The sequence below is a fragment of the Aspergillus chevalieri genome, chromosome 5, assembly GCF_016861735.1.
Source record: "Aspergillus chevalieri M1 DNA, chromosome 5, nearly complete sequence".
NCBI lineage: Eukaryota > Fungi > Ascomycota > Eurotiomycetes > Eurotiales > Aspergillaceae > Aspergillus > Aspergillus chevalieri.
Genome location: NC_057366.1, coordinates 1,204,717 through 1,218,126, shown reverse-complemented (window position 1 = coordinate 1,218,126; position 13,410 = coordinate 1,204,717). Strand labels below are relative to the sequence as shown.

General features: G+C 52.1%; 3 protein-coding genes and 1 non-coding gene across 4 annotated transcripts; all 4 read left to right on the top strand.

Moving 5' to 3' along the window:
* Window positions 1–2,856: 2,856 nt before the first annotated feature.
* ACHE_50417A (uncharacterized protein) lies at window positions 2,857–3,609 on the top strand (the record flags this gene model as incomplete). Its single annotated transcript, XM_043280132.1, has 1 exon — window positions 2,857–3,609. The coding sequence occupies one exon, from the start codon at window positions 2,857–2,859 to the stop codon at window positions 3,607–3,609; it is 753 nt and encodes a 250-aa protein (XP_043137741.1).
* A 104-nt stretch (window positions 3,610–3,713) lies between these two features.
* ACHE_50416A (uncharacterized protein) lies at window positions 3,714–4,043 on the top strand (the record flags this gene model as incomplete). The annotated part of the gene is made up of 1 exon (XM_043280130.1): window positions 3,714–4,043. One exon carries the CDS (start codon window positions 3,714–3,716, stop codon window positions 4,041–4,043), a length of 330 nt encoding a protein of 109 aa, XP_043137740.1.
* A 4,446-nt stretch (window positions 4,044–8,489) lies between these two features.
* On the top strand, window positions 8,490–8,584 carry ACHE_t50006A. Its single transcript has one exon. It is a non-coding gene; the product is annotated as a tRNA-Ala (tRNA).
* A 3,991-nt stretch (window positions 8,585–12,575) lies between these two features.
* On the top strand, window positions 12,576–13,169 carry ACHE_50415A (uncharacterized protein; the record flags this gene model as incomplete). Its single annotated transcript, XM_043280129.1, has 1 exon — window positions 12,576–13,169. One exon carries the CDS (start codon window positions 12,576–12,578, stop codon window positions 13,167–13,169), a length of 594 nt encoding a protein of 197 aa, XP_043137739.1.
* Between the last annotated feature and the right edge of the window lie 241 nt (window positions 13,170–13,410).

Here is a 13,410-nt window from a genome sequence, read left to right as displayed (position 1 = left end):
ACTCTGCCTTTCCCTGCCATCACAGAGCAAGAGATATATACTGCAGTCGCCAAGCCCAAGAACAGCACCCCAGGAAAAGATGGCATAACCACCTCTATCCTTAGGAAAGCATGGCCCGCCCTAGGCCCCGCCATCTCAACACTATACCGACACTGCCTAGAGCAAGGTTGGCATCCTACTCCATTCCGAGACGCTTCGCTTGTAGCCATTCCAAAGCCAGGGAAGAGGGACCGAAGCTCCCCCCGGGCCTACAGGCTCATTGCTCTCCTGTCAGTTCTGGGAAAGGGACTTGAGCGCCTGATCGCACGCAGGATGGCATGGATTGCTATCAAATATAAAGTCCTCCACCCTCAGCAATTTGGAGCTCTCCCACTGCGTTCTGCAACAGACCTAGCCACAGCCTTGATACACGACATCGAGGAGGCATGGTCACGAGGTCTGAAGGCCTCCATGCTCACCTTGGATGTGCAAGGCGCCTTTGACGCTATCCTATCAGGACGACTGATCAGGCGTCTCCGAGAGCAGGGTTGGCCCACAAATGTGGTCCAATGGGTAGCTAGCTTCACCCAGGGACGAACTGCCAGCCTCCGCTTAGGGAACCATACAAGCCAGACATATCAGGTTCCAGCAGGTCTCCCACAAGGCTCCCCAATCTCCCCAATCCTCTTCATGTTATTCATTGAGCCCATTTTCAAACAGGGCTCAGTTTGCGCCCGGCGCGGCCGCTTTGGGTATGCTGATGACATATGCCAACTTGTGGCCTCCCCTTCCTTGGAGAAAAACTGCACTGTGCTTCAGCACTGCACTGAGGAGCTCAGACAATGGGGAGCTAGAGAAGGCCTCACATTTGACTTCAATAAAACCGAACTGCAGCACTTCACACGTGGGACCAACCATTCCAACCCCACATGCTCTATCCACACCTCTCAAGGCTCACACACAGTCACACCCCCCCCTCCTGGCGGCGCAACGCGTTGGCTAGGCATCTGGTTTGACCGGAGGTTGAGCTTTAGCAAACACTGCAGAACCCTAGCTGCAAAAGCCAAGCAGACAACTGCCGGTGTCAGATCATTAGCCAACACAGTTAGAGGGACTAAGGCACACCTACTGCGACAAGCTACAGTTGCCTGTGTCATTTCAGTTCTTTGCTATGGGGCTGAGGCCTGGTGGCCGGGCCGAAACAGGCCCAGACCCAGGAATCAGGGCTCTGTTTCAAATCGAGTTGACTCATCCCTTTCTTGCCTTGACCAGGTGCTCAGAGATGCTCTCCGTGGTACTCTCCCAGTATACCGGACCACTCCTATTCCAGCCCTCCATCGAGAAACTGCCATTCCCCCAATGGAGATCATCCTGGACCAGAAACGCACGTCTGCCAGACTGCGTGTTGCCCGACTGGACAACCGCCATCCAGTTCACAGGCGCTTATTCCGAACACGACCCTTTCCTGTGAACACACGTCTAATCCATAATCACTTGCCATGGCTACAGGGGGTAGAACAGACTGACCCTCTGGTATATCCCCCTGGCAGACAGAGGATTCCAAGACTATCCAAAATATATGCCTGACTCGAGACAGGGCAGGTGAGACCTTTCAACAATGGGCTGACACATGCCCCCCACTCTCCATGTTCCTCTTCACTGATGGCAGCCGCTTAAGCAACAATGCTGTGGCTGGTGCTGGATGGTATGGACATTGGGGTGCTTGGAAGCAGGAGTCCACCTGCGGCCATCTCTGCCTCCCCAGGCATGAAGTTTTTGATGCAGAGGCCACTGCGGCATATGAAGGGCTAAAGGCCGCCTGTGATAGTGCCCAAGCCCCCTACACACAGAATCTGTATGTCCTCCTTGATAACCAGGAAGTGGCACAGCAGCTACAGGGCTCCCCCAGAGGCTCCAGTCAACGAACCATCTTGGCCTTCCAAAAGGTTGCAAATGCCTGGCCCACCCGGTCCCCACGATGTCAGGCCATTCAGCCTGGACAAGTCTATGTCCACTGGATCCCTGGTCATGCTGGCATCACAGGGAATGAACTGGCTGATGAACAAGCAAAAAAAAGGTGCCAGACTGATCCCACAGACCAACGCCCCTCCAGCAAGGTATGCCTGGGCTCACCGGACTCTGAAGGAGATTTTCTGGCGACGATTTCAATCATACTGGATTGAGAATGCGCCACAACAATATCAGGATCTCTCCATCAGCCTGGATAAACGACCCCATGAACTATCCCTTCCCAGAACCACCCTCAGTCGTCTCCTTGCCGCCCGGTCGGGCCATGGGGACTTCGCACAGTATCATGAGCGCTTCAGACATGAAGACGCCAAGTTGGAGTGCTCCTGTGGACGCCCGAAGACCCCCCACCACTTCTACTACTGTCGAAAAGGCCACAAGGCCTTCCCACAGCCATGGGGTAACCGGCAGGTGGATGAGATTCTGCGCTCCAAGTCAGGAACAAGGGATCTCCATGGATGGTTGCAGAGGTCTCACTTTTACAGCACGATATGCCCGGCACACTGACCTCAAACCCACCAACCCCCAAAAAAAAAAAAAAAAAAAAAAAAATCTCCTCTTCCTCTCCCTTTTCACCTCCTTCTCCCCCTCCTCCCCCTGAATGGATATATAGTGCTGGTTATTCAGCCCAAGAGTTTTTCAGCAAGTTCCTGCGAGGGAGTCTTCGCCAGTGTATGATAGAATCAGCTTAGCTACCAGATAGGCGGTTTTGCTCCGCCCGTCGTATGTTCCGTTCCGGGACCCCCGCGGCACGTGATCTTAGTTGACATGTGACCGAATTTCCGACGTAAAATAGCAACTACTACTACTACTACTACTACTATACTTCCATATTCTCATCCATCAACCATGGGCGCCAGGAAAAGAATGGGCCCTGCTACCAGAGCGCAAGATCGCCTGCACTCTATGCGATTGAGAAGTGAGAGAAGACTCAACAAGCACAATGGAAAGGAAGATGCCAGCATGGAGGATGCCCCGGAGGTCTGCGAGACCCCGACCGCGCCTCCTCGAGAGCCCACCACCCCACAACATCCACCAGAACAGCTGAGACGTGAGATACCGATGCAAGCTCAACACTTCCCTTGCAATCCTCCTGAAAACCAGTATCCACCCACACAGCCTGAACGGGATACCCCTCCTACGACTCCGGCCCACGAGTCCCCCCAAAGTCAACTGGGCTTAGAACTCCAAAGCCACATTGCAGCAGCAGTGGCATCGAAAACAGCGCAAATAAAGACCACCGGAGATGAAGTTCTAGAGCTTGTCTCCATGGTTAGCCAGAAGGTCATCGATTGGGAAAAGCAGAGCCTACAGGGAGCAGCCTCCTTGGGCAGAGACATTAGGACCCTGGTCCTCAACTTTGGAAAGAACCTAACAACTGGAGATCCTTCTGAACAGGAGAATTACCACCCCCGCACCCGGCACACAACAGCTATGCCAAAACTGTTGGATCCCCATATAACGCCCCCAGGCCACAGCCCAAGCTACCCAAGGCCACAGGCAAGTCACCACAACCAGAGAAACCTCTGCGCATTTTTCTCCGCCTCTCCAAGGACCACCCAGCCCGTCAAGCTAGCCCGTACGCCACATTGGACATACTGAGGAAACACCTGGACGGGACCTGTTCTGCAGCCATTAAAGAGATCCAACAAGTGCCCTCGGGCTTGGCAATCTGGCCTAAGGATGGCCCGGGCCTCCAGCTCCTCATGGAACATAGGGAGCTCCTGGAACGCCTTATACAGGGAGCCACAGCCGAAGTTGAACAGAAATGGGCTATCTACGCCCTACCAAACGCGCCCCAGCAGTATAACAGTTATGATGGGAACCAAGTGCCCATAACCGAACAGATGGCTCTGGAGGAATTTAAGCTTCAGACAGGCCTCTCCCCTCTGAAATTTTACCGCTCAAATAAGAATCCGCTGTCTGGCACCCTTGTCATGGCAGTCCCAGAAACTCAAGTTCAAACAGTGCCCAAATGGGTCCAGCTCTTCGGCAAGAACACACCAATCAAGCATAAACCCCCCGGGCCCGCATAGAACAGTGCACACAGTGCTGGGACTATCACAACCCCCGGACCTGCACCCGCACCCCTAGATGCCGCATTTGCAGCCAGAAGGACCATAGTGAAGAGCTGCACTCCCACCATAACCATGAGAAATCACCAGAACCAAACTGTGCCAACTGCTGTGGCCCCTTCCCAGCAGACCACTCAAACTGTCCCACCAGACCTACTATACAACAGGGAGTCATCCAAAGACTAACAAGGTCACAATACATTGCAGTCAGGAAAGCAGGAGCGCGCCAGCATATGTTAAAAGACCAGACCAATGCAAACGAGCCCTCTGAGAACTTGGGCTCATCACCTACAAGAGAACAACCTCTATCATGTTAGATAGACTATCTCATCTACAGATCCTCCAACTCAACGTTGGCCGAAACTGGGAAGCACATGAAACTGCGCTTCAACTGGCTTTTGAAAACAACTGTCATGCAGTGCTAATTCAGGAGCCCTGGATCTTCACAGACCGTTCCCGTCGAATATCTAAACACCATCCATCATTCCACCAACTCGCCCCAATTGAGGACTGGTCAAACAGGCCCCGAGTCCTCACATACATACAGAAACACCCACACTTGAAAGCAGAACTAGTTCCTCTTGGACCACCATCCAGAGACATCCTGGCCGTCCGAATCAACACCCCCCAGAAGACAGCACTCCTGGTTAATATCTATAACGCCCCCGGAGTGCCGTCGATGAGGGCCAAGGCTTGGAGTCTCTCATGACACAGACAATTCCATCCCTCCCCTGCCTGATAGCTGGAGACTTCAACCTCCAACACCCTATCTGGCAGTCTTCTGCTCAACCTTCTCTCAGAGCAGAACCCTTCCTAGCTTGGGCAGAGTCCCAGAACCTCACCCTAACGCTCCCACCAGACTCACCAACTCGTGGACAAAACATGATTGACCTATCTTGGGCCAATAGCGCTCTGCTCAGCCTTGGGATATCCTCAGAAGTCGCTGCAGACCTCCCACCCCTTGCAGACCATGAACCCATCCTCACAGCCATCCAATGGAGCATAAACAACCTACCCCGGGATACTCCGCCATTCCGCTGGTCTACCCACAACGACAAGTTATTCCAGGAGACATTACAAGGGGAGAAAAGACATGTGGATGGAATAACCTCTACTCTTCCCCCTTGCCCCTCTCCCTCCCAACTAGATGAGCTTGCACTTAGCATCACCCAGGCAATCTCCACCTCTCTGGAGGCCTCGACCAAACGAGTATATCCCCGGCCCTGTGGCCACAAATGGTGGAACCAGGACTGCTCCAGTGTAGTCAGGACACTCCGCAGGACTGTACGAGACCCAATGTCCACCCCAGAAGGCATTGAGGATGCCAAACGGACCCTCCGCCGTGTTGTTCGGCATAGCAAACGCCAATTCTGGCGCTCAAAAGTTGATGAATTTGAAGAACCCAAGGATGTATTCAATGCGGTAAAGTGGAACAGAACTGAAGGAACTTTACCCATCTCCCCTTTAAAAGAAGGAGACCAACTCCATACCTCTACAGATGACAAGGCAAGCTATTTGGTCCGGGCACTTCTGCAAAAGACCTCATGCTCCGAGGATGTGGAGCTCAACCTGGAACCTATTAGCAACCCTACTCTGCCTTTCCCTGCCATCACAGAGCAAGAGATATATACTGCAGTCGCCAAGCCCAAGAACAGCACCCCAGGAAAAGATGGCATAACCACCTCTATCCTTAGGAAAGCATGGCCCGCCCTAGGCCCCGCCATCTCAACACTATACCGACACTGCCTAGAGCAAGGTTGGCATCCTACTCCATTCCGAGACGCTTCGCTTGTAGCCATTCCAAAGCCAGGGAAGAGGGACCGAAGCTCCCCCGGGCCTACAGGCTCATTGCTCTCCCTGTCAGTTCTGGGAAAGGGACTTGAGCGCCTGATCGCACGCAGGATGGCATGGATTGCTATCAAATATAAAGTCCTCCACCCTCAGCAATTTGGAGCTCTCCCACTGCGTTCTGCAACAGACCTAGCCACAGCCTTGATACACGACATCGAGGAGGCATGGTCACGAGGTCTGAAGGCCTCCATGCTCACCTTGGATGTGCAAGGCGCCTTTGACGCTATCCTATCAGGACGACTGATCAGGCGTCTCCGAGAGCAGGGTTGGCCCACAAATGTGGTCCAATGGGTAGCTAGCTTCACCCAGGGACGAACTGCCAGCCTCCGCTTAGGGAACCATACAAGCCAGACATATCAGGTTCCAGCAGGTCTCCCACAAGGCTCCCCAATCTCCCCAATCCTCTTCATGTTATTCATTGAGCCCATTTTCAAACAGGGCTCAGTTTGCGGCAGCGGCCGCTTTGGGTATGCTGATGACATATGCCAACTTGTGGCCTCCCCTTCCTTGGAGAAAAACTGCACTGTGCTTCAGCACTGCACTGAGGAGCTCAGACAATGGGGAGCTAGAGAAGGCCTCACATTTGACTTCAATAAAACCGAACTGCAGCACTTCACACGTGGGACCAACCATTCCAACCCCACATGCTCTATCCACACCTCTCAAGGCTCACACACAGTCACACCCCCCCCTCCTGGCGGCGCAACGCGTTGGCTAGGCATCTGGTTTGACCGGAGGTTGAGCTTTAGCAAACACTGCAGAACCCTAGCTGCAAAAGCCAAGCAGACAACTGCCGGTGTCAGATCATTAGCCAACACAGTTAGAGGGACTAAGGCACACCTACTGCGACAAGCTACAGTTGCCTGTGTCATTTCAGTTCTTTGCTATGGGGCTGAGGCCTGGTGGCCGGGCCGAAACAGGCCCAGACCCAGGAATCAGGGCTCTGTTTCAAATCGAGTTGACTCATCCCTTTCTTGCCTTGACCAGGTGCTCAGAGATGCTCTCCGTGGTACTCTCCCAGTATACCGGACCACTCCTATTCCAGCCCTCCATCGAGAAACTGCCATTCCCCCAATGGAGATCATCCTGGACCAGAAACGCACGTCTGCCAGACTGCGTGTTGCCCGACTGGACAACCGCCATCCAGTTCACAGGCGCTTATTCCGAACACGACCCTTTCCTGTGAACACACGTCTAATCCATAATCACTTGCCATGGCTACAGGGGGTAGAACAGACTGACCCTCTGGTATATCCCCCTGGCAGACAGAGGATTCCAAGACTATCCAAAATATATGCCTGACTCGAGACAGGGCAGGTGAGACCTTTCAACAATGGGCTGACACATGCCCCCCACTCTCCATGTTCCTCTTCACTGATGGCAGCCGCTTAAGCAACAATGCTGTGGCTGGTGCTGGATGGTATGGACATTGGGGTGCTTGGAAGCAGGAGTCCACCTGCGGCCATCTCTGCCTCCCCCAGGCATGAAGTTTTTGATGCAGAGGCCACTGCGGCATATGAAGGGCTAAAGGCCGCCTGTGATAGTGCCCAAGCCCCCTACACACAGAATCTGTATGTCCTCCTTGATAACCAGGAAGTGGCACAGCAGCTACAGGGCTCCCCCAGAGGCTCCAGTCAACGAACCATCTTGGCCTTCCAAAAGGTTGCAAATGCCTGGCCCACCCGGTCCCCACGATGTCAGGCCATTCAGCCTGGACAAGTCTATGTCCACTGGATCCCTGGTCATGCTGGCATCACAGGGAATGAACTGGCTGATGAACAAGCAAAAAAAGGTGCCAGACTGATCCCACAGACCAACGCCCCTCCAGCAAGGTATGCCTGGGCTCACCGGACTCTGAAGGAGATTTTCTGGCGACGATTTCAATCATACTGGATTGAGAATGCGCCACAACAATATCAGGATCTCTCCATCAGCCTGGATAAACGACCCCATGAACTATCCCTTCCCAGAACCACCCTCAGTCGTCTCCTTGCCGCCCGGTCGGGCCATGGGGACTTCGCACAGTATCATGAGCGCTTCAGACATGAAGACGCCAAGTTGGAGTGCTCCTGTGGACGCCCGAAGACCCCCACCACTTCTACTACTGTCGAAAAGGCCACAAGGCCTTCCCACAGCCATGGGGTAACCGGCAGGTGGATGAGATTCTGCGCTCCAAGTCAGGAACAAGGGATCTCCATGGATGGTTGCAGAGGTCTCACTTTTACAGCACGATATGTCCGGCACACTGACCTCAAACCCACCAACCCCCCAAAAAAAAAAAAAAAAAAATCTCCTCTTCCTCTCCCTTTTCACCTCCTTCTCCCCCTCCTCCCCCTGAATGGATATATAGTGCTGGTTATTCAGCCCAAGAGTTTTTCAGCAAGTTCCTGCGAGGGAGTCTTCGCCAGTGTATGATAGAATCAGCTTAGCTACCAGATAGGCGGTTTTGCTCCGCCCGTCGTATGTTCCGTTCCGGGACCCCCGCGGCACGTGATCTTAGTTGACATGTGACCGAATTTCCGACGTAAAATAGCAACTACTACTACTACTACTACTTGGCCAGTGGCTTAGTGGTATAGACACTAAGCCTGGCTAGACTGCTGGTGCAGACATCACTCAGCAGTTTGTGGGTTCGAATCCCGCCTGGCCCTTGAACCACAAATCTTGTCTATACCAAGTATCTATCTCTCGCAGGTTTTTCCCCCGATCCTGGGCGGGGTTATTTTTTCCCTACGAAACAACAGGTAAATGCCGGATAGATCCCCTATAACTCAACACTATCGCCAACCCAGGTGGTATTGACTTGACTAAAGTATCCTCCCGCGCGGGAGGTGCTTCATGTATAATAGAAGGTAGCTTAGCTAGATGCCAGGCAGTTCCGATCTGCCCGTCGTATGTCCCGAACCGGGACCAGGATCTTTCCGTGGAAAAATCCGACCCTCGACGTTAAATAGAAACACACACACACACTACTACTACTACTCACTACTACTACTACTCACACTCACACTGTGCACACAAGCCACTTTCCACTCACGCTCCCCAGACGAGTAATGCCGCCTGTCACCAGGCACTCGGCCAGAGGCCACGCCTCAGGCGGTCCCCGCTACGGGGACAGCCCCCGGGAACAAGGCTTAGCCGCGCTAGTGAAAGCCCGCGAACACCGAAAACTCGAAAAGCCAGATAACCAGATGGAGGGAGGCACAGGCGAGCCAAATGCCTCGCCTCCACCCCCAACACCTCTGTTCATGGACTATGAAATGGCAACCCAATCGCCACCAGCTATGCTGGAGCCACAATGCCCAAACAAGCAACTTGACTTCGAGCTCGAAAAAAACGCCAGCGTCGCCCTACAAGCCCGGGCCAAAAAAGAGAAAGAGGAAGACAAGGAGATACTGGAGTTCCTCAACCTACTGGACAAGAAGCTCTCCTCTATGAAACAGAAAAGCCTCCCCAGGGCCTCCTCCTTTGGCAAGGCTCTACAGACCTTCGTGCACAACTACTTCACCCAACCCAGTGGCAAGGCAAATGACCAAGGCCACACAGCCAACCCAGGCCCAGCTAGCCCCCCCAAAACATATGCGAACACTATCTCCCCATCCAAACCAAACAACAAAACTGGAAAACAACCTGTTGTCTCAGCCCCTAAGCCAGCAAGACCTCTTCGCCTTTTCCTTCGACTCCCAACAGACCACCCTGCCCGACATGCCAGCCCGCATGCGACTCTACAAAAGCTTCGCAGTAGCCTAGATCCAGCAGTCACTGACGCCATCAAGGAAATACAACATGTTCCCACAGGGCTCGCTATTGGGCCTAAAGATGTCCAAAATGCAGAGATCCTACTTGTCAATAAGGATGATATACAACAGGTAATCCAAGGCTCTAATGCTGAGTTAGAACAGAGATGGGCAATCTTTGTCATCCCCGGTGCCATCAAACAATACATTGGCTATGATGGTTCTGTTGTCACTATATCAGAGCAAGCAGCAAAGGAAGAATTTAAGCTGCAGACAGGCACCATGCCCCTAAAGCTACACTGGTCCAGGAAGAGCCAAGAACATTCTCTCAATACAGACAACACAGCAACAATGGTCCTGGCAGTGCCAGAGACTTCTGCCCCCAGGATCCCACCTTGGGTCCATTTTTTCGGCAAGAACCTCCGCATTAGGCGCAAGATCATAACCCCCAAAGTCCAACAATGTGCCCGGTGCTGGGACTACCATAACCCCCGGACCTGCACCCGACGACCCAAATGCCGGCTATGTGGAGCTAAAGACCACACTGAAGAGGGTCACAAAGAAAGCACCCAACAATGTGCCAACTGCCAAAGACCTGCTCCTGCTGACCATGCACATTGCCCTGTACGGCCGAGTATCAAGCAGGGCATTTTGGTCCGGGTTCCCAAGACACAGGTAACAGCTATTCGACGAATTGAATCTGGTCGACAACAAGTTCTGCCACCCAAAACTACAGAGGACAGCAACCAGGATAAACAAACAGGCACTGATGCCTCCTCTGTGAACCCTGCTGTGGAAGCAGTTCCCAGTCCCACATCACCCCAATGAGATATGACAAATCTCTCCCACAACTGCAGATCCTCCAGGTCAACGTGGCCCGGAGCCCATCCCCACATGAAGCCTGTTATGATCTACGGGGCAGTGTAGATCAGCCTGTCAACCAGGTAAGGATAACGATATTGGAAAGGAAGCAGTATAGTGAGATTGTTACAAGACTGAATCTTGTCGGATGAAGCTACATACAGTGCACGCCTTTTAACTCCTGTTCCTCTGGACAACCCCGCTGCGGGGTATCTGATCTATCACATATGCCTCTCGAGAGTCTCGATAGGGGACCTCGATAGGGCCCCATGGTCCCAATATCCTAACAAAGCCGCTCTGCAACTCGCTTTTGAACAAGGCTACCACATTGTTCTCATCCAAGAGCCTTGGATCTCCACCTTCCGCGCACGACGCCTCTCTAAACACCACCCTGCCTTCAAGCTATTCACACCAATAGAAGACTGGACACACAAACCACGTACCCTTACATATACTCGCAAACATCCACAGCTTAAAGCAGAGCTTGTGCCATATGGCCCCCAACCCAGCCGGGACTTGACAGCAGTCCAGGTGGGTTCAGGAGACCAACAAGTGACACTAATGAATCTGTATAATGCTCCCCCTGGATCTGTGGATGCAGGGGAGGGGCTGAAGCACCTCCTAAGCCAGTCCCTCCCTACCAGGCCCTGTTTGGTTGCAGGGGATTTCAATCTCCACCACTCATCCTGGCAGACCAATACAATCAACTCAGCAGGAGCAGAGCATTTCCTGCAATGGGTAGATCATCAGGGGATGACCTTGATGCTCGAGCCAAACACCCCAACACATGATAACAACACCATTGACCTCACCTGGGCCAATAGGCCTCTGGTCTGCTTAGGAACACATACAGAGCCAGCACCAGGGTTCCCAGTCCTAGCAGACCACATAGCTCTGTCCACAACCGTCCATTGGCACCCTATCAACAACACAAAGCCTGTGCCGCCCCTCCGAATGGCCACCATGCAGGAAGACATCTTTCATTCAGTCATCCATAAGGAAGCAACAGCTTTGGGCAAACCGCCACCAGCACAGCTCGACCTCACACCCGAAGCTCTAGACCAGTACACCTCTGCAATCACACAAGTAATCACAAATGCCCTGGAAGCATCCACAAAAAGAGCCCATGCTCACCCATCAGGCCATAGATGGTGGAACGAGGACTGCCAGGATGCAATAGTGGCACTCCGAAGAGCCTCACGAGACCCAGATAGCCCCCCAACTGAATTAGAAATGGCACAACGAACCTTGCGCCGCACAGTACGCCAAGCAAAACGGCAATACTGGCGAACACAACTGGATAACTTCACTGACAGCCAGGATGTTTTCAGAGCAATCTGTCACAACCTGGCTTCTCTCGTATCGTACCTAGGGTTCTAGTTAGTTATATTTCGAGACTGGACACTTACCCTAAGTGTCTTCCAAGTAATTGTATGCTCAATGCCCCTCCGGGTCCGGTTCGGTATGTCGTATGCGTTGATGGGTATATCGCCCCCTCCAGGCTCCGTAAGATAGTCAACAAGTAGAAACAATAAAGGTAACGAATAGAGAAACAAGGCCAACCGAGTACGTATACTGGGTTGTTGGTTAAGTGCGGACGAGTCAGAAACTAGAAGGTAACCAATGCTGTAAGACTTGAAAATTGATCGCGAAGAACTAAACTAAGTACATGAATGAGCGTCCTTATATATCCTTCCTGGTCATATCAGTGATCTGTCACTTCCTATCACTGATATGGTATTTCGTAGTCCTGCTATGTTATTTCATATCATCGCTATGCGGGAACATATCACTGATATGCCGATCACGTGACATGGCCGTCAAATATCAATCTGATCCTTGTTCCATCTTGCATATCCACCATCAACTGTTATCCAATGATTCCATCCTAACCCTGTATCATCACGTGAGGTTGATACGGCAAGGTCTGTAACATTACCTCCCCCTCTTTCAGGCTTTCGTCCTCGAAAGTCATAAAGCTGCGGTATCCCTCAGGTAAGCGCCTGACTACCCAACTTCTTTCTTATTCTCTGCTGATTCCACCATGTCATCCAGGGTTTCTAAGACCAAATCCTCTTCTGTCCGAAAGAACGAATTGTTGCGCAAGATTTCCGATAACGGTTTTGCTATGGTTTTCTCTTGTACTCGGTGTGCTCGTCTGGGTAAGACCTGCGTCAAATCTGATGATTCCGATCGTTGTAGCGAGTGTGTTAAGGAAGGTGGTCGTTCGCGTTGTGTTGAAATGAAACCTTCCTATTCTGATGCTGAATGGCGTCGTCTCGTTCGTGCTCAGCATTCCATCAAGGATGAAGAAGAGGCTCTTCTGGCGAAACTCCTTCGGTTGCGAAAACAAGAACGTTTGCTTAGGGAGCGTGCGAATGAATTTATTTCCCATGAGTTTCAAGCGATCGAAGAATTGGAAGAATTAGAAAGGGAAGAAAATAGAACTCATGAAGAACAAGGGAAATTTCAGAAACAAGGAGAGGATGTTGAGTGTGATGCTCAACTGGCGTCGGTATCCAACGATCCTAGTTTGACTCAGATGATGAATTCCCCTTCCTTCTGGGAGAATTTCGACTCTGCTGTCGCTGGTGGTATTCCTTCACCAACTGGTGGCAACCAGTCAAGTTCGCAATAGGTTCCCATGTGTTCTCAGAGGTATCGTACCCTTTCCATTTGATCAGGTAACATGGTCGTCCATTGACTTGTCGGTAATCCAGAATTCGTTCAACTTCATATTCATCATCATCGCTTTCGATTTCGATATTTTCTGTTGGCATGGCGTTTTTCGGTGCTGGTTCCAATAGCGAGATGTGAAATACTGGATGTATGCGCTTCATTGATTTCGGTAGTTTCAAGCGGTAATTCACTGGTCCTGT